The sequence below is a fragment of the Harmonia axyridis genome, chromosome 1 (assembly GCF_914767665.1).
Source record: "Harmonia axyridis chromosome 1, icHarAxyr1.1, whole genome shotgun sequence".
Lineage (NCBI taxonomy): Eukaryota > Metazoa > Arthropoda > Insecta > Coleoptera > Coccinellidae > Harmonia > Harmonia axyridis.
Genome location: NC_059501.1, coordinates 79,980,304 through 79,999,472, shown reverse-complemented (window position 1 = coordinate 79,999,472; position 19,169 = coordinate 79,980,304). Strand labels below are relative to the sequence as shown.

Sequence of the window (19,169 nt, the reverse complement as noted above, 5' to 3'; positions counted from 1 at the left end):
CTGCATTAGGACAAGGACGAGAATATCCAACCAGAGTTCCTTATCCAAACAAAATCACTTAATTCCCCTCATTACAAGCACTTGATGAGGTCAATCAGTTCCATCCAAGAGGTTCACTTGTCTATCATCGAACGCAGCGACGTAAACAGAGAGTGCAATATAAATTCCTTGAAACGAAGGTTCAGGAACTTCCTACGATGACGATATCATCATCGACTTCATCGCGACCATGTAGCAGCAGACTGAGAAAATGGAATGATAGTAGTCATGATCCATGATGTATCATCATCGTCTATCTGATGTTATTTATGTAGGTCAACGGGTGGTGTTACTTTAATGGCCATTCGATTGTAGTAAATCATTTTGACGAAAACTTATTCTTTTTTAATGTGTCGATTTTAATATTTATGAGGATTTGTTAGGTGTGAATCTGATGGAAATGAATTATATGAAGCGTTATTTCCTCATGTGGTCCCACGATTGAATGATTGCATTCGATTTATTTACCAATAGTTGTTGTTTTTTTTTTTGGCAAGGCTGGTGTTGCGACCTCTGGATTGTGTGTTTTTGTTAGTTTAATATTTATGAGGGTTGCTGCGTATGTTTTTGGTGGAAAATGGGAATATTTAAGACGCTACATATCCGGCGAATTGGTTTACTTATTAATTTAGTGTTTATCAAAATGAAGAATCAGCGATTTGTACTTCAAATTGTATGGAATATACATTATGTTTTGAAATTTTCATCATCTTCAATGTCAAATGGACAAGTTAGATTGAAATAATGATAATTATCGTCGTCAATTTCAACATTCTCTTCCACAATAAATTCGAAAGGACTCTGAAATGACAGAATTTTTCGCGAGAGTCATTATATCAAAGGGTGTTTTTTTAGAGCTATAGAACTTTAAATTGCAATAAAACAACTATGGATTATTCGATTGATATTAATTTTATTTATCCGCAAGATAATCTTGTGGCATTACATTTCGAATATGATTTCTGGCTTATGACCGCCACGGCTGGCTCGGATGTAGTCCAATCTGGACGTCCAATTTTCGATGACTTTTTCCAACATTTGTGGCCGTATATCGGCAATAACACGGCGAATGTTGTCTTCCAAATGGTCAAAGGTTTGTGGCTTATCCGCATAGACCAATGACTTAACATGGCCCCACAGAAAGTAGTCTAGCTGTGTTAAATCACAAGATCTTGGAGGCCAATTCACAGGTCCAAAATGTGAAATTAGGCGGTCACTAAACGTGTCTTTCAATAAATCGATTGTGGCACGAGCTGTGTGACATGTTGCGCCGTCTTATTGGAACCAGAGCTCCTGGACATCATGGTTGTTCAATTCAGGAATGAAAAAGTTACTAATCATGGCTCTATACCGATCACCATTTACTGTAATGTTCTGGCCATCATCGTTTTTGAAGAAGTACGGACCAATGATTTCACCAGCTCATAAAGCGCACTAAACAGTCAGTTTTTCTGGATGTAACGGTGTTTCGACATAAACTTGAGGATTATCTTCACTCCAAATGCGGCAGTTTTTTTCGTTGACGTAGCCATTCAACCAGAAGTGCGCTTCATCGCTAAACAAAATAAAATGGACCTAGTGCGCGATTCGCACAGAACCATTATTTTCGAAAAAAAATTGCACTATTTGCAAGCGTTGTTCAGGCGTGAGTCTATTCGTGATGAATTGCCAAACCAAACTGAGAATAAATCACTTGACAGCTGTTAAATCGGTCGCCATCTTGAACAGTAATGCCAACTTAAAGTAATATACCTCGAAAAAAAACACCCGTTATCAATAAAATCGTCCTCAAATGCAAGAGAAAAATTCTCTTTCACCAAGAAAAGGCTCCTTGTTATAAATCGATGAAAAACATGGTCAAATTGAACGAATTGGATTCCACCCAGCTTATGCTCCAGATCTGGACCTCAATGATTACTGAATCTTTGCAGACCTTCAAAGAATTATTCATTGAAAGAAATTTGGCTCCAATGAAGAAATGCTTTCCGAACTTCGAACTTGAAGGATATTTCGAAAGCAAATAATCTTTCTAGAGTAAAGGTGTTCGAAAGATAGAGGGTACATATATCAATCTTGAAGGTGATTATGTTGAAGAATGAAGTCGAATTTTTGAGAAAAATGTAATATTAGTGATTGGTCTTGGGACTTATTGAGTGAAGAGTTATTGACATTCCATTATTTCTGATTCTGGCATAAGATTGACCCATAATACTTTTATGGATATCACATTAGTAAGTATGTACTTTCACAGCAATGCCCCCAAGTACATATCAACACTATTATAACTACGCTCAAACACCTTAAAAACTTTCGGAACTAAAAAAAACCATTCTAGTCGTCCACGTTCTTTTCAGCTTGACTGAACACATTCCTTAATCACTTCCTGTCCCTAGTCCACTACGATGAGATCCAATCGAGTTCGATTACCAAATTTGTATATTAACCATTAGTCTTTTTTAATCTTTTCCCATTTGTCGAAATGTATAATAACGGAGTAGGAAATTCCCGAAGAAAAGAACCATGCGAGTTAATTTCTTTTTCGCAATTGGAAAGTTCGTGACCAGTGTGCGTATAATAATTGACTTTTATCGGACTTTGCGGTATGCAGGAAATAATCTGGGTTATTCATGAGTTTCTGGTCTTCCTTAATACATACATACAATACAGAAAAATCGTATTATTTTAAATATCTAAAATGAGAGGCTAGGTAGGTGTAATAGGAATGGGCTTCAAAAGAAAGCAGTTTTATTTGGATTTTGTCGAGCTTTATGTTTTTTGGGTCGCATAGCACTAATTTCACTAATTGTTTGCTGGCTGTAGGTTGTTTGTTGTAAAAGACCCTAAATATGAAAAATTAATTCTATATTTCGAAGTAAATACCAAAGATAATAAAAATAAATAATTTCAAATATTCAATTTTCTTTCAATACATTCAATACATTCTCATTGTTGAATTCAAAATCATAATAATATTCAACAGAGCAAGCTCTGTCAATCTTTAACTTCCAATTATACTCCTTGAATACATTTTCATTCTTTTGAGGGTAAAATATGTTTTTTTTGGCGTGACCATCGATACTGGTAACGTACAAAATATTTTCCATAATATAAAGGGTGTTTTTTTTAGAGCTATAGAACTTTGAATTGCAATAAAACAACGATGGCTTATTCGATTGATATTAATTTTATTTATCCGCAAGATAATCTTGTGGCATTATATTTCAAATATGATTTCTGGCATATCACCGCCACGGCTGGCTCGGATGTAGTCCAATCTGGACGTCCAATTTTCGATAATTTTTTCCAGCATTTGTGGCCGTATATCGGCAATAACACGGCGAATGTTGTCTTCCAAATGGTCAAAGGTTTGTGGCTTATCCGCATAGACCAATGACTTTAAATAGCCCCACAGAAAGTAGTCTAGCGGTGTTAAATCACAAGATCTTGGAGGCCAATTCACAGGTCCAAAACGTGAAATTAGGCGGTCACCAAACGTGTCTTTCAATAAATCGATTGTGGCACGAGCTGTGTGATATGCTGCGCCGTCTTGTTGTTCATGGTTGTTCAATTCAGGAATGAAAAAGTTAGTAATCATGCCTATATACCGATCACCATTGACTGTAACCTTCTGGCCATCATCGTTTTTGAAGAAGTACGGACCAATGATTCCACCAGCCCATAAAGCGCACCAAAGAGTCAGTTTTTCTGGATGTAACGGTGTTTCGACATACACTTTAGGATTAGCTTCACTCCAAATGCGGCAGTTTTGTTTGTTGACGTAGCCATTCAACCAGAAGGGCGCTTCATCGCTAAACAAATTTCGCTTATGAAAATCGGGAACAACGGCAATGTTATTTTGGGCCCATTCGACGAATCTACGCCTTACTTGATGATCGTTTGGCTGAATTTGATGGATTGCCAAACCAAACTGAGGATAAATCATTTGACAGCTGCTAAATCGGTCGCCATCTTGAACAGTAATGCCAACTTAAAGTTATATACCTCGAAAAAAACATCCTTCGTAATCGTATTAGATGCACAACTTTGCTTTCGCCGTTTTGCGATAGATGGCTGTAACGGTATGAGGTTGTCGAAGTAAATAGATCGTAAATATCATAGGTATTTGTAAACATAACATCATTGAAATATTTGTCGATTTGTGTCTATATCATAAATTTATTCTTACGAGCCAAATTCTCGAAATTTGCGGGAAGTTTTAATTTTTACTTTAATATGAAGAAATCTGCCGATATGGCTCATTGAATGCTCTCAAATACCTATGGTGAGGCCGCTATTATTGAAAGAGCGTGCCGAGGGTGGTTTCAACTTTTCAAAAACGAAGATTTTGAAGTCGAAGACCAGCATGTCGGTGAAAGAGAGAAGGTTTTCGAAGATGCAAAATTGGAGGCATTACTTGATCAAGACTCATGTCAAACGCAACAATAATTGGCAGCAAGCCATTTCGAAACGCCTGAAAGTCATGGGAATGATTCAGAAACAAGGAAATGTGGTGCCGTACGAGTTGAAGCCGAGAGATGTTGAACGGCGTTTGTTTGCTTGTGAATAGCTGCTTGCAAGGCAAAGACGGAAGGGATATGGGTTCATTACGATAATCCCAAGTGCTGAAAATCATGGGGATATCCCGGCCATGCTTCCACGTCGACTGTCAAATCGAATATCTACGTTTTCCGAGGTCATGCTCAGTATTTGTTGGGACCAACTTAGTAGTGTATTATGAGTTGTTAAATCCGACTGAAACAATCACTGGCGATCGTTATCGAACGCAATTTATGCGTTTAGTTTGAACCGAGCAGACAAACGGCCGCAATACAACGAGAGACATGTTAAAATGATTTTACAGCATTACAATGCTCGACCCCATATTGCGAAAGACATACTTGGAAGCAATGATATGGGAAGTCCTACCACACTTGCCGTATTCTCCAGACGTTATTTGTGTTCTTGTTAATTTCAAAACTGCAGATTCAATCGAGATGAAAATTAGCACTTGGATTAAGAATGAAAATTCGTACCCGTTGATCGAATAATCAGAGAAAACACAAGAAAATATCGAAAAGCGCATCTAGTTGAAATTTCTGCCAAAACTTTTAAGGCATACATTAAAAAATGCCACTGCTCAACAACTAAAAATACAACAACAACCACAAAGTTAATATACAAAATCAACTGTTCTTCTTTTGACATAGATATCATCTTTAGTTCTAAACTTTAATCACGATGAAATGATTCAATAATAAAATACTCATCTTTGCATATGTTATTGAATTCATTTCTACTCCCAGATCATCCAAATCCTTCACAAAGGTACAAATCAAGCTCGACACATTTCAATCCCGAAACAACTTGAATCAACCTAAAAATAACGTCTACGTCATCCCGATTACTTTTTTATTTCTCGATCTCAAATGCTAATTTTATTGCCAAATGGGTCCCATACCAGGCAATTTCCATATCGGCAATGTCCATTGAAAAAAGAAGCTATTGTTAATTTTCAACGCTCTATTGACACTAGACATTCAGGAGATTATAAATTTCATACTTACATCATATGCTATACAAATATCCAAGAGGCAAGATGCGAACAGGACTATAGTGTGAAATTTCATCTTGTTCCTGAAACAAAAGTACAATGATCAAGTTCCCAGGTAGTACGACAAAGCTTTATTTTTTATGATGGGGATTGTGTTATGAATGACACGAATGTTCAAAGAGTCTCCAAAAGAGGTTTATATTTAGTGGATTGGTTAAGAAGGGTCTATCCGATAAATTTCTATTATTATTAATTCATAGAATCCAGAAATATTGGTGGGTAAAATTATTTATGATCACGTAACGAAAAGACTATGGTTAATTTATTAGCGCAAACTTTGAACTCGGTATAGTCCTACTGTTAAAAATCCATAGGATTCAAATCAGGATTAGATGGAGGCCATAAACATTATGTGCAGATTTTAGCTGACACTAGTATAGGATACCTACACTGCTAAACTCCACTGGCTTCAATGGAAGCACATAAAGACGAAAGAAAGTCACTAGCCCTGAATTGACCCCTATAACCTTTTTGTTATCATTTCACATTAAGATATAATTCCTCTGTTTATTGAATAGGCATCGATATTTGTTTTCGATAATGGCTGAATTTTTTGAATCGATTCTTCAAGTTAGAACTTTCATTTAGAGCAACTACATTTTATCAATCTGTAACGAAATGATGAAACCAGTTATAAATTCTGAAGAATAAATTCTTAATTTAGAAATATTTTAGTCCTTTCAGAAACAAATTATTCACTTCTTTATCTGCAATCAGTATTTTCTAAATATTCTAACATTATAATATTATTTCAGTTATTCAGAGTATTAACTGAAACAGGTTATATTTTTAATCAAGAATATATAGAATAATGATGAAAAAGATATCTGAAAATTGTAGTTTATCAAAGAGTTAGCTTATGTTCTTATCTATTTTATGAAAAGGTTATGTTAATAATACTGGCGCATGCACCATTTTGTACGTTTATTCATCAACTAAGTATTAAGTACAATTTTATTATTGTAGATCGGGTTGTAGACATCTAGACTGAATGCAGTTTAAAATGTACAAAATCCTAGCTGTTCCAACTATGAACATTAAGGAAATGATGCAAATGTATCTAATAAACTTTCGAAGAAGTGAAGAAAATTATGGAATTTTGTTTTTTGATAGGTTCTTTAGAGTTGAATTTTGCATCCAGATATGTTTAGTAATCAAAACAGTTTTTGATTAGTTCTTATTTATTACACAGATTTCCTTAGATTTTGTAGATTTTTTTTATTCAATGTAGTTCAATGGGACTATAGATGATTTTCAGATATTAGCAAATCAAAATGTATCAAACGAAAATATATCAGTATATATTACCTACTCAAAAATGATGTACATTACCAGTATCGAATTGAATGTTCATCATTGGCGCGCATACGGATAACTGATAATCTTTTTTTTTTAATGACAAATGATACGGCACTGAGATCATTCGAGCTAATAATAATTTTTCAATTTCTTGTTAAATTCGTGACAAATTTTTTTGGATAGAGTGCAGTTTTATGCACAAAAAAAAAAAAATATCTTAAAGTGTATCTTTAATTGCTTTGAGAAGGAAAATAATCTAATATTAGATAGTTTTGATTACATATTAAGTTAAGTTAAGTTGTTTATTTTTTGTTGTTTTATTTTTTGCATAATAACGGTGTCACATACGAAAGAAGGCATAGGAGATTTTTTTGTCACAAATTGGACAGGCAATCAAAAAATTATTGAAATATCCCAGTGGCGTACCAATTTATTATTGAAAAGTTGGGAACAATCAATAAATATAGTCAGTTCTTAAGAAGAACTTTAACAACACGTATCTAGGAAGCATTTGCCAACAAAATTCATATAGTAAATTGCAATTAATTTTCGAGCAGTTATTTACTTATACCCTGTATACACACCAGGAATGATTTTCCCTCAGTTCTTTGTAGCGCACCACGGAAAAAAATCATACATTTTATTCCCTTGGTGTAAAATCTGTATAGTATTTATAAGGAAAATATTATACATTCCATACTTCCTAAAGAGGAAACAAAATACCTACGCGCAAAATTTTTTATAACAAATATTATCAAACGAAAAACTTGTCAAACTTGATCTATGACAAAATTGAGGTCATCACAGACGCAGGAAACAAGACTCGATACAAACACTCATAACAAGACAACAATTACTTCCTAGGAACACCCTCAAACGCCTAGAATTTTCGAGGTACCACCTTAACATCCATAAATCAAAAATTATATCACGGCCCACCTCCCATAACTGTACGCCACCCCCTTCAAATCCATAATTTACATAAACCGTTACCTAAGTGGCGTTGTTACAATGATCGCGCTTTCAAATTGATGGATTTCCAATAATCTAGATCACGATATTATGACATCGATATCCGGTTATTCCGTTTATCTGCTGTCGAACGGTGTACTCGCACATCGACAAGGTCTCGCAGTTCGATTATGATGTAAATAAATATACGCTGCGAAATAAAAATATTGTGCAAGTGAAATTTACCTCGAAATATGATGGTTTTGCTGAAAAAATTTTTTACTCATCAGTTATGCTTTTTGAGTGGGAATCTTTATTTTATAACATCTGAAAAACTGATTGTTTCCAGGATAATCATCATATTATACGCGAAATTTCACTTCAATAGTATTTCTCTATTTCAATAACGTAATGAGTTCATTACAGTACTAAAAACAGTGCTGTAATGAGCTCATTACAGCATTGTTTTCAGTTATATTTTTCGTTTTGTAGTTGTCTATACTGACTTCCGATCCTATCAAATTTCAACACACGACAATTGTCAATATGATATAATTTGGATATAGTGAAATGATTTGCAACATTATTCACAATTTTTTTAAATTCTGGTGGTGTTGAATCCATTACGTCAGAAATAATTCACGAATTTAATGCGTAATTATAAATTATTTCGAAACGTACGATTCAAATTCCGTAATCTGTCAATTTTTGTAACAGTCACACCAACTGCCAAGATACAATACAAAACTTACTAGGATGTGTAATCTGAATTTTGCATTGAATTTCGAAACTATTCCACAAAACTTGATTGAAATAGAGAAAATAGCGTCTAATATTCGTTGCAGAAGGCAATTCCAACACTCCTGCGTTCGAAAACTTTCTCCTTCGTCGCTCTTTTTGGAATTTCGCATTCGTGTTGGAATAGAAGCCCATTCTGCAACTTATTTTAGAATGTACTTTTATTTGATACCAAATCAATACCTCCTCGACATCTAAAAGATATTGCCAAAATTCGATGATCAATGAAAGCGTCTGGAGAACTATAAGACCTAGAGGAAAATCTTCGAGTATTCCCGAGAAAAAAAATCTTCATTATTTTATTTTTCGAAATAATAAGCTATCAGAAAGCAAATCTCAGATAGCTTGATCAGTCCCGAGCAAGGCGTTTCTAAAAAATGACTTTTTTCTGATACCTTATTATTTCGGAAAATAAAATAATGAAGATTTTTTCACTAGGTCTTATAGTTCTCAAGATGTTTTCAGTGAGCATCGAATTTGGGACACCCTGTACACAAGAGGCGTAAACGGATCGTTCTGCCAAGAATATCTCAAAAGCTGGTCTTCTGAATACAAATAAGAAAGTGAAAGCAATATATTTGATTAAATTCGTGAGCATACTTGAACTTGACATTTTTGACCGATTTGTGGCAAATGTCAACATGATCTCGTTTATACCGTCAGAGGTAAACAAAAGAACTGGATTTTTTTCTTGGTTTTGAATAAGAACAGCCCATTCAATACAAGATAATTGACTCAATTTATCAAGAAACAAGTCAAACAAGATACTACAAATTTAATACAGATGTCTGATACTCCTATTATCATTATCAGGTAATCGAAAATGTGTGTGTGGTTTTGTTATGGCTGAATAAGTATAAAAAATTATTGCAAAGTGTCACTACAGTGCAATTCTTCCTTGTAGGTACATTCACTTATATCACATAAAGGTTCTGGGCTATCATATTCCTGTCATCTATATGACTATTCCATGCTATCTTATTTCTCTAAGTGTTAATTTCAAATACAGGGTATATATATGTTCCATTTTTTTATTTTAATGTCTGATATACACATGTAGTCTAGTTTTCTAACTATCTAATTCCGTTCGAGTAGATTTATGTGTTCACATCTACTCCCTATTGTTCCTATCAACAAACCATCGTCAACTATACAATAACCATTCCGAGACAGCCTTAAAATTTATCGCACACCTATGACAATACCGTACTTCCTTATCAGATAAGAACTTAACGATCGGTTGCATAATGTTGTCAAAAATGCCGCCATAAAGGTGAATTACATGAGATTATATAGGTACAATAACGCTTGTGGTAAGACTACTTTCTTCGTCCAACAAAACAATGCCAACCAGTGGCGTGTTTATTATGGAAGCTAGGGAAACACGCAGTTTCCAGCAAAATCGAAATGAGTAATTGCATTCGTATTCAAAGGATGATAAGAATTATCCTAATATTCACTCATCCTGTTCTGTGAAATTTAGGCATTTTGTATTAAACATCGATTATTAACTGTTCATAGTTTCTTATTTGTATATTATAAGTTAGAACCAGAAATTTAATATAATACCGACTGTTTGAAAGCTGCGATTCTACAGAATTTGGCTTCAAGTGAAGCGTTAGTGATGCCAGTATTAGCGATCATTTCAATGGTGTTAAATGTATTATCTGCATTCTACTGAACCAATGATTATTATTTTAAAGAAAATAGCAATGCATTCCAGGCAGGATAACATCTGTGCAGAAATTAGCCTACCTAGAAATATGAAAAGGTTGATAAAAATTGCTGTGGCTGAAAGTCATTTTTATTTTGTTGGCTCTGTATTTTAACAGCAAGTAAAACATGCTTCAAGATCTTATATAATTTATATAAATTGAATTAAAAGGAATATTAATAGCAAGTCTTGTGTTTAAAGGCTATTTTAGAAGAGAAAAATTACGGTAAGACAAGAATCCTCTTTCTTACTATAGTAGGTAGTGCCATAATACCATAAAGCAACTGGACAGAGGCAATGAAGTAACTCTATAATGGGTACCGGGGCGTTGTGGTATTGAAGAAATGAAAAAGCCGATGAACTAACAAAAAGACCATCAAGGTTGACATCTGTTGATCCTGAGCCTTTCTGTGTGCTTGGAAAATACCAATACAAGACATCGGCTTAATAATGGGAGAGGGACAATAGGAAAACCCTCTGGAGAAATACTCCGGGTCTTGCTCCGGCAAAGAAATTTGTGGTATTTTTTACCGACCTATACCAGAAAGCTCCTGAAGCTACCACAAGCTGAGCTTCAGGTACTGACTACTGACAGGACACTGTCGGTGCAAATACCTTTTGTACAGCATGAGTAAGACAGTAGATGAGATCTGCAGACTGTGTGGAAAGAAGTTAGAAACAGCCGAACACAAAGTGTGCAAATGCCTGGAGCTGACTGACCTAAGAACCACTTATATGGGAAAGTCAGTTCTGGATACTCACGAAGTAATAGCCAAGGCCCCTAAGGATGTCATAGGTTTAATTAACAGCATCAACTTCCTCCCTGGGTTTGTATTGTGGCGGCTTCTCATAAAGCTCCACATAGCAACAATAAACACAGCACTAGGTTTATTGTCTAGAGGTCTAGAGGTTAAGAGTGTAGACTCACTCACCGAGATGCGACAAGGTGCCGGGTTCGAGTCCCGGCGGCTCCCGATAATAATAAATTCCCCAAGCGTCTGTGACACGGCACACACAAATAATATACCAAAGTCACACTGATGAGTCTGGTGTGTGTGACAGGTACGAAACGCATAAGTAGGCATATGTGATATCCTACAGTATGAACAGGTAGGGTTAAGAACAAAATATCAACTTGGTCGCAGTTCCAAGCAGGCTAACAGAGACGTAACGACACTGATTTAGTGAAATAATAATAATGAATACTATAGTAGATATATTTAATTTAGCTATAGCATGCCGTCACGAATGGTGAAACGGAGATGCCAAAACCGGGATATTTTTAAAGTTTGTTTTGTCAATCCTTTGCTATGTTGTTGTTATACTTTTTCTGACCGTTTTTGAGTTGATTTTCATACTCTCTACTCATATTCATCAGTATTTGAATAAATTCTGATCTTCTAAGAATTTGAATGATTCGTTAACAACCATAAAACGTAAAGAAAGGAATCTGTTTATAAACAGATAAACATAGTTATTTTATATTTTGGCAGTTAGAAAACGGATAATTTCTTGATAAAAATTGCTGTGAGCAAAAGTAATTTTTATTTCGTTGGCTTTGTATTGTATCAGCTAGTAATAAAATAAATTAACTGTATAATCTGTTATGATTATTTTGAAAGGTATATTTAACATATCTTATATATGAGAAATAAAAAAAAAAAGTTTAGTGGCTTCCCTTCTTCTCAAGACCTTGACACGCCATTGATACCAACACCGCAATTCACGATCTTGAAGAAATGGAGAGTTGTATAATCCCCATGTGACTGGCAATTGTCTAGATATGTGTTTCCTTTCTCTGTAGGAAATAATTCCGATGTAGATGGATATGCAATTCATTTCGTACATTGAGAAATGTTTATGGCAATTCGGTAGGTACAGAAATTGCTACCTCGAGTTTTATATTGTTGTGTTACTCGTATTAAATCGATATGTTTCAACTTCTAATTGATAGTGTTTTGACTTGACTTGTCTATTGTTTCGTGTATGTTGAGAAATGGGTCCGATAGAATGGAAGCAGTTGAGAACGTGTATTCGAGATTTGTTTGTACCTACTTGCGTTGATATTGGTGATTTTAAATTAGATTTTGAAAGTGATTGATTGCACTTCTTCAGGCTAGTTTTCAACTCTATATTCTCACGGAAGTTTGTTAGCTATTTCCTAGACAATCTATTTCGAGTACAGACAGTGCACCAAACAATATTTATGAATCAGATTCGGTCTATTCTTTCTATAGTTCACAGTCTAGGATTAATGTCTTAAAGAAATGTTTCAAAGTCAAATCAGGCCTTAGTTATCTATTCCTCACAATATTTCTGATGAATTTCGTGATGTTGTTCGCATATCACTCTGTATTTTAGCTTTTTCTGAACATAACCAACTAGGTGAACAGATTAAAATAATGAAATACCAATACCAATGCATGATCTTTTCCTAGGTACGTTTGTAGCCCGAGAACAAAACTCTACAAAGCATTTAGCGAAAAAGGATTCTGAAGGTGTACATATAATTTTTTTGCACGACCCGATTGGGCACATTAAAACGATATCCATTGAAAAATCTTAAACAAAATTGTCAATGAGAGATTTCAAATCTGCGAACACAAAAATTTGGATGGCATACAAAACTATGTATGATTACCCCGAGAACTGAGACATAAAGATAGATGTTTTGCTTTTATGAAAAACTGAACAGTTTGCTCGCAAGCGTTCCCTAATAAATATTGCCAAAATGTGATTTAACTATTGGAGAAGACGAAAAATTTTACCACAAGAGATTTTGCAGTTTTTTTTCCAAAGATTTGAATTTTTGAAGATGAAACTTCCATTTCTTTCATCTTCAAATGAAGCTTCATATAACGGGAGTTTTTTTTTCGAGGTATATAACTTTAAGTTGGCATTACTGCTCGAGATGGTGACGGATTTAACAGCTGTCAAGTGATTTATTCTCAGTTTGATTCAGCAATTCACCATGAATAGACTCACGTCTGAAAAACGCTTGTAAATAGTGCAATTTTATTTCGAAAATAATGGTTCTGTGCGGAATACGTATCGCGCACTACGTCCATTTTATTTTGTTTAGCGATGAAGCGCACTTCTGGTTGAATGGCTACGTCAACAAACAAAACTGCCGCATTTGGAGTGAAGCTAATCCTCAAGTGTATGTCGAAACACCGTTACATCCAGAAAAACTGACTGTTTGGTGCGCTTTATGGGCTGGTGGAATCATTGGTCCTTACTTCTTCAAAAACGATGATGGCCAGTACGTTACAGTCAATGGTGATCGGTATAGAGCTATGATTACTAACTTTTTCATTCCTGAATTGAACAACCATGATGTCCAGGAGCTGTGGTTCCAACAAGACGGCGCAACATGTCAAACAGCTCGTGCTACAATCGATTTATTGAAAGACCCGTTTGGCGACCGCCTAATTTCACGTTATGGACCTGTGAATTGGCCTCCAAGATCTTGTGATTCAACACCGCTAAACTACTTTCTGTGGGGCTATGAAAGTCATTGGTCTATGCGGATAAGCCACAAACCCTTGACCATTTGGAAGACAACATTTGCCGTGTTATTGCCGATATACGGCACAAATGTTGGAAAAAGTCATCGAAAATTGGAAGTCCAGATTGGGCTACATCCGAGCCAGCCGTGGCAGTCATATGCTAGAAATCATATTTAAAATGTAATGCCACAAGATTATCTTGCGGATAAATAAAAATCATGTCAATCGAATTCCATCGTTGTTTTATTGCAATTTAAAGTTCTACAGCTCTAAAAAAACGCCCTTTATTGGCTAATATAGAGGGTTTTTCAATAAGAGGTTTAATTTTGCATAGCCCGCTATCTCGGCAGATCTCACTACTTTTGAAGTTGTCATCTTTAAAGATTTGACAAGTGAAAACTGTGCCACTAGTAAAAATGGAATGATACACGCTTCAAAAACGCATTGAACCAGTTAAAATTCACTAAAGAAATGTTGACAATGTTGTTTTTATTCAAATAAATAAATAAATAAAAAATGAGAATATTGCTGCTATAGTCCATAGTGTCAATACTCCACCATCGATTCAAGACCTTAAAGAAGGAATTGGTGTAGTTATCAAGGACATACCTATATTCGAATTGGTAATGGAAAATTTCATGGAAATAAAACTCATGGAAAATTTCATGAGATTAAACTGTATAATTGTTGAGTTTGCCTTGACAATGATGGAATTAGCAACCCTAGAAATTTGACATTTTTTTCGATACTCCTTCAATAAAAAATTTCTGAATCGGGCATTAGAAGAACAAACGAACAATGTGGACAACAACAATCTCTTGAAGATCACGTTGAGATTAAACAATTACAAATATTCGTATGAAATCTTGGATCAAGAACGATCAGAATTTTTCAACGAAGAAATGTCACAATATTCAGACCATAAACGATTGATCTACCAATATATCTACCATTTTTAAACACGATTGCCACGTTTCAAATATCTGGATTTCCATTTCAACCAGGACACCTTGTACATATACCACCTCTCGAAAAAAAATCGAGTATGTATACTACTTGTGTTGACAATCGAGCGAGAATGTTACCTTCCACTTTCCAAAGAACGTGTGTCTCTTGTCCTTTCAAGTACAAGTTTTCTAGAGCTTATTTAACGGGATATTATGACTGAATAACTTGCGATTATATAACATGCGCTTATTACTCAATAACGTATCAATTAAATACATACAAGATCACTCATTTACGGCGAACTGATACAGTTATGAACAGATAATGAAATAACTGAAAGCGACTGAATTTGAACTAATAGGTGTAGAGTTGGGTAGGTGTAGATCATTTTAATAAACGTTCCGAGTATCTGAACTGAATTGATTTGTCGTAAAATTATTGATAATGTTATTGTATAATTGGAGGAAAGTCAAATATGAAAGGTTTAGGAAATTGTTTGGAGTACAGAATAATTTGACGTAATTCATAAAAATTTACATCAGGATATTACTATTGAGTTGTTGGAAATCAAATATAATTTATAAGTTATTTCGACACAGATATGTTATTTATATTTTATAGCGTTCACGTCTATTTTCAATAGAACAATTCACCATCCACTTCAGAAATGAGTCCACACCCAAACATCCAGCTTTCTGCAAATTTTTCATACAAAGGCGAACAACTTTGCTTGCGCCATTTTTTCCGAAATTCGAGGCTTTATTGTAAAAAACTGGTTATACATTTATAATTCAAAGTTTTGTCCATCGTTGGCCACTACTTTCTCCCATCTTTCGGTCAGCGTACGAATCCCGCGTTGAAAACACAGTGATCCACGAATCGTTCCAATTTTTTACTTCTTCACAAGACCGGAAGTGCTGGCCAGTCAGGCCATGTGCCATTGATCGAAAAAAGTGATAGTCCGAGGGAGCAACGTTTGAGAATACGGCGGGTGAAGTAGGACTTCCCACTTCAACGTTTCCAAGTATGTCTTGACCACTTTCACAACATGGGGTCGAGCATTGTCATGCTGTTAAATCATTTTATCGTGTTTCTCGTTGTATTGCGGCTGTTCATTTCTGATTGCTCGGCTCAATCGCATCGAATGCGATCGATAAAGATCGCCTGTGATTGTTTCAGTCGATTTTATTAACTCATAGTACACTAAGTCGAGCTGGTCCTACCCAATACTGAGCAAGGCCTTGAAATCATGAATATTCGGTTTGGCCGTCGAGGTGGAAGCATGCCGGGATATCCACATGATTTTCTGCGCTTGAAATTATCGCAATGAACCTATTTTTCGTATCCAGTCACAATGCGATGCAAAAATCGCTTCCGTCTTTGCCTTGCAAACATCTGTTCACAAGCAATCAAGCATCTCTTGGCTTCAACTCTTACGGCACCCAATTTCCTTGTTTCTGAATGATTCCCATGACTTTCAGGCGTTTTGAAATGGCTTGTTGTGTCCCTCCCAATGATACTGCCAAATCTTGTTGCGTTTGACATGAGTCTTGATCAAGTAACCAATTCTGCATCTTCGAAAACCTCTCTTCCACCGCCATGCTGGTCTTCGATGTCAAAATCACCGTTCTTGAAGCGTTGAAGCCACTCTCGGCAAGTTTTTTCACTAATAGCGGCCTCACCATAGGTATTTGAAGGCATTCAATGAGCTTCAGCCGCAGAAGTCTTCATATTAAAGCAGAAAATTAAAACCTACCGCAAATGACGAGAATTTGGATCGTAAGCTGACATGTTTAATCGAGAATTATGATGCAGGCACAAATATTTCGATAGCGTTAAGTTTACAAATACCTGAGCTTATTGTATGACATCTACGATCAATTTATTTCGACTTATCACTTACAGCTTCAGCCATCTATTGCAAAACGGCGGAAGCAAAGTTGTACACCTAATAGATGTTCAGGGGGTCAAAATAGAAATTACTCTTTCCCCAAGCTAATATCATATAACTAAAATGAAGTTGGCCTCATCTCATATTTTGTTGCTTGTCTTATTGTATTGACATAAAAACTTTGTTATTATAGTCTCCCAATCTTCATGGATAAAACAAATATAACCTCAAAAATAACTTCAATGTTTGCAGATTTGTAATTAGCATAGTGTGATGTTATTGTACCAGACATCTGTCAGACATCAGCTCAAAAATAGACAGGAAAACAGGCATCTTTATTGATACAATTATAAAAACAAACAAACAATAAATGAAATTATGAAGAAATGTTTTAGAGAGTGTCCAAATTGAGTTATTCCACTTGGAACAGATAAAAATTGTGTTGGCAGAGCTGCATATTTTCATTGAGGGGAGAAAATTTTGGTTGAATTTTATGCTTGTCTCAAACGTCAAAAACAGGACTGAAAGCTGAGGAATACACACAAAATTAAATTCAAACGAAAGTTTCCCCTTGCAAAGTCAAAATACAGATCGACTAATAATAAAAAAGCCTACGTGGTTATTGCTTATCTCAAGCACTAGAAATTGGCCTGAAGTAATAATTATGCCAATACATTCAAGTAGTCAGTTGAATACACCCACATCTCAAGAAAAAGTCAGAGCTAAACGGCATTTCAGTAATTCTCAGTTGTTACAGTTAAACCGTTATCGGACATAATTCAAGTTTTTTCACATACTTATTATTATCAATAATAGCAGTTAACGTGCTCGTAGTAAACAATTTTCTCGTATGCCAATAGAATGAAGGTTGTTATTATTCAATGACAATGGAGAAACTTGCAGAACGTAAGATCAATCATGTAGAATAGGTGGAAAAAGGATATAGCTCAAGTGATTGGCACATAATTTAAATATTTATTATTATCCTCAACAATCAAGGAATCCCTCAGCTTGAAATAGTTCTCATTCATTTATGTATACTGAGTGAAACAAAAATTTATTTGTGTTTAACGCCGTATCGACAACGAGATTTTTGTCTTCAGAAACTTGAAAGTCACTGTAGTGTACCGTAGTTCATGAAGATGTCAAAATCATTTAATAGGCGTTCAACCCAAGAAAGATTAAATATCTTACAGGATCTACTGTGATCTGAAAATATTCAACATCGAAAAAAAACCTACAAGCATACATCTATAACATGCGCTGAAACTAAACGGAGTCTACTGATCACTAAACTGTCAGAAAAGCTTTTGTAGTACGAAATGTCATCTTTCTAAGGCCATTAAGTGGAACCTGATCGGACAAAAAGCGAGATACAGATAACTGAAGCCATCTATTGGAAAAATAATAGATTTTTTTAACTGCACCTAATGAAGGGTGTTTTTTTAGAGCTATAGAACTTTAAATTGCAATAAAACAACGATGGAGTATTTGATTGACATGAATTTTATTTACCCGCAAGATAATCTTGTTGCATTACATTTTAAATATCATTTCTGTCATATGATCGCCACGGCTGGCTCGGATGTAGTCCAATCTGGACGTCAAATTTTCGATGACTTTTTCCAACATTTGTGGCCGTATATCGGCAATGACACGGCGAATGTTGTCTTCCAAATGGTCAAGGGTTTGTGGCTTATCCGCATAGACCAATGACTTTAGATAGCCCCACAGAAAGTAGTCTAGCGGTGTTAAATCACAAGATCTTGGAGGCCAATTCACAGGTCCAAAACGTGAAATTTGGCGGTCACCAAACGTGTTTTTCAATAAATCGATTGTGGCACGAGCGTTGTGACATGTTGCGCCGTCTTGTTGGAACCACAGCTCCTAGACATCATAGTTGTTCAATTCAGGAATGAAAAAGTTAGTAATCAGGGCTCTATACCGATCACCATTGACTGTAACGTTCTGGCCATCATCGTTTTTGAAGAAGTACGGACCAATGATTCCACCAGCCCATAAAGCCCACCAAACATTCAGTTTTTCTGGATGTAACGTTGTTTCGACATACACTTGAGGATTAGCTTCACTCCAAATGCGGCAGTTTTGTTTGTTGATGCAGCCATTCAACCAGAAGTGCGCTTCATAGTTGAACAAAATAAAATGCACGTAGTGCGCGATACGTATTCCGCACACAACCATTATTTTCGAAATGAAATTGCACTATTTGCAAGTGTTGTTTAGGCGTGAGTCTATTCACGATGAATTGCCAAACCAAACTGAGAATAAATCACTTGACAGCTGTTGAATCGGTCGACATCTTGAACAGTAATGCCAACTTAAAGTTATATACCTTGAAAAAAACACCCGTTATGTTCCATTAAACATTAAAGTATCTTCTTGACCATT

General features: G+C 35.4%; 1 protein-coding gene across 4 annotated transcripts in view; it reads right to left on the bottom strand.

Annotated features, from left to right (window-relative positions):
- Positions 1-19,169, bottom strand: part of LOC123676322 (A disintegrin and metalloproteinase with thrombospondin motifs 16) — a 95,737-nt gene that overhangs the window by 59,432 nt on the left and 17,136 nt on the right. For all 4 annotated transcript variants that reach the window (XM_045612180.1, XM_045612171.1, XM_045612163.1 and 1 more), the window contains exon 2: positions 5,604-5,673. In XM_045612180.1, the coding sequence (XP_045468136.1) occupies positions 5,604-5,666 (63 nt within the window). In that variant the 5' untranslated portion in view covers positions 5,667-5,673. The remainder of the gene's footprint in view (positions 1-5,603; positions 5,674-19,169) is intronic.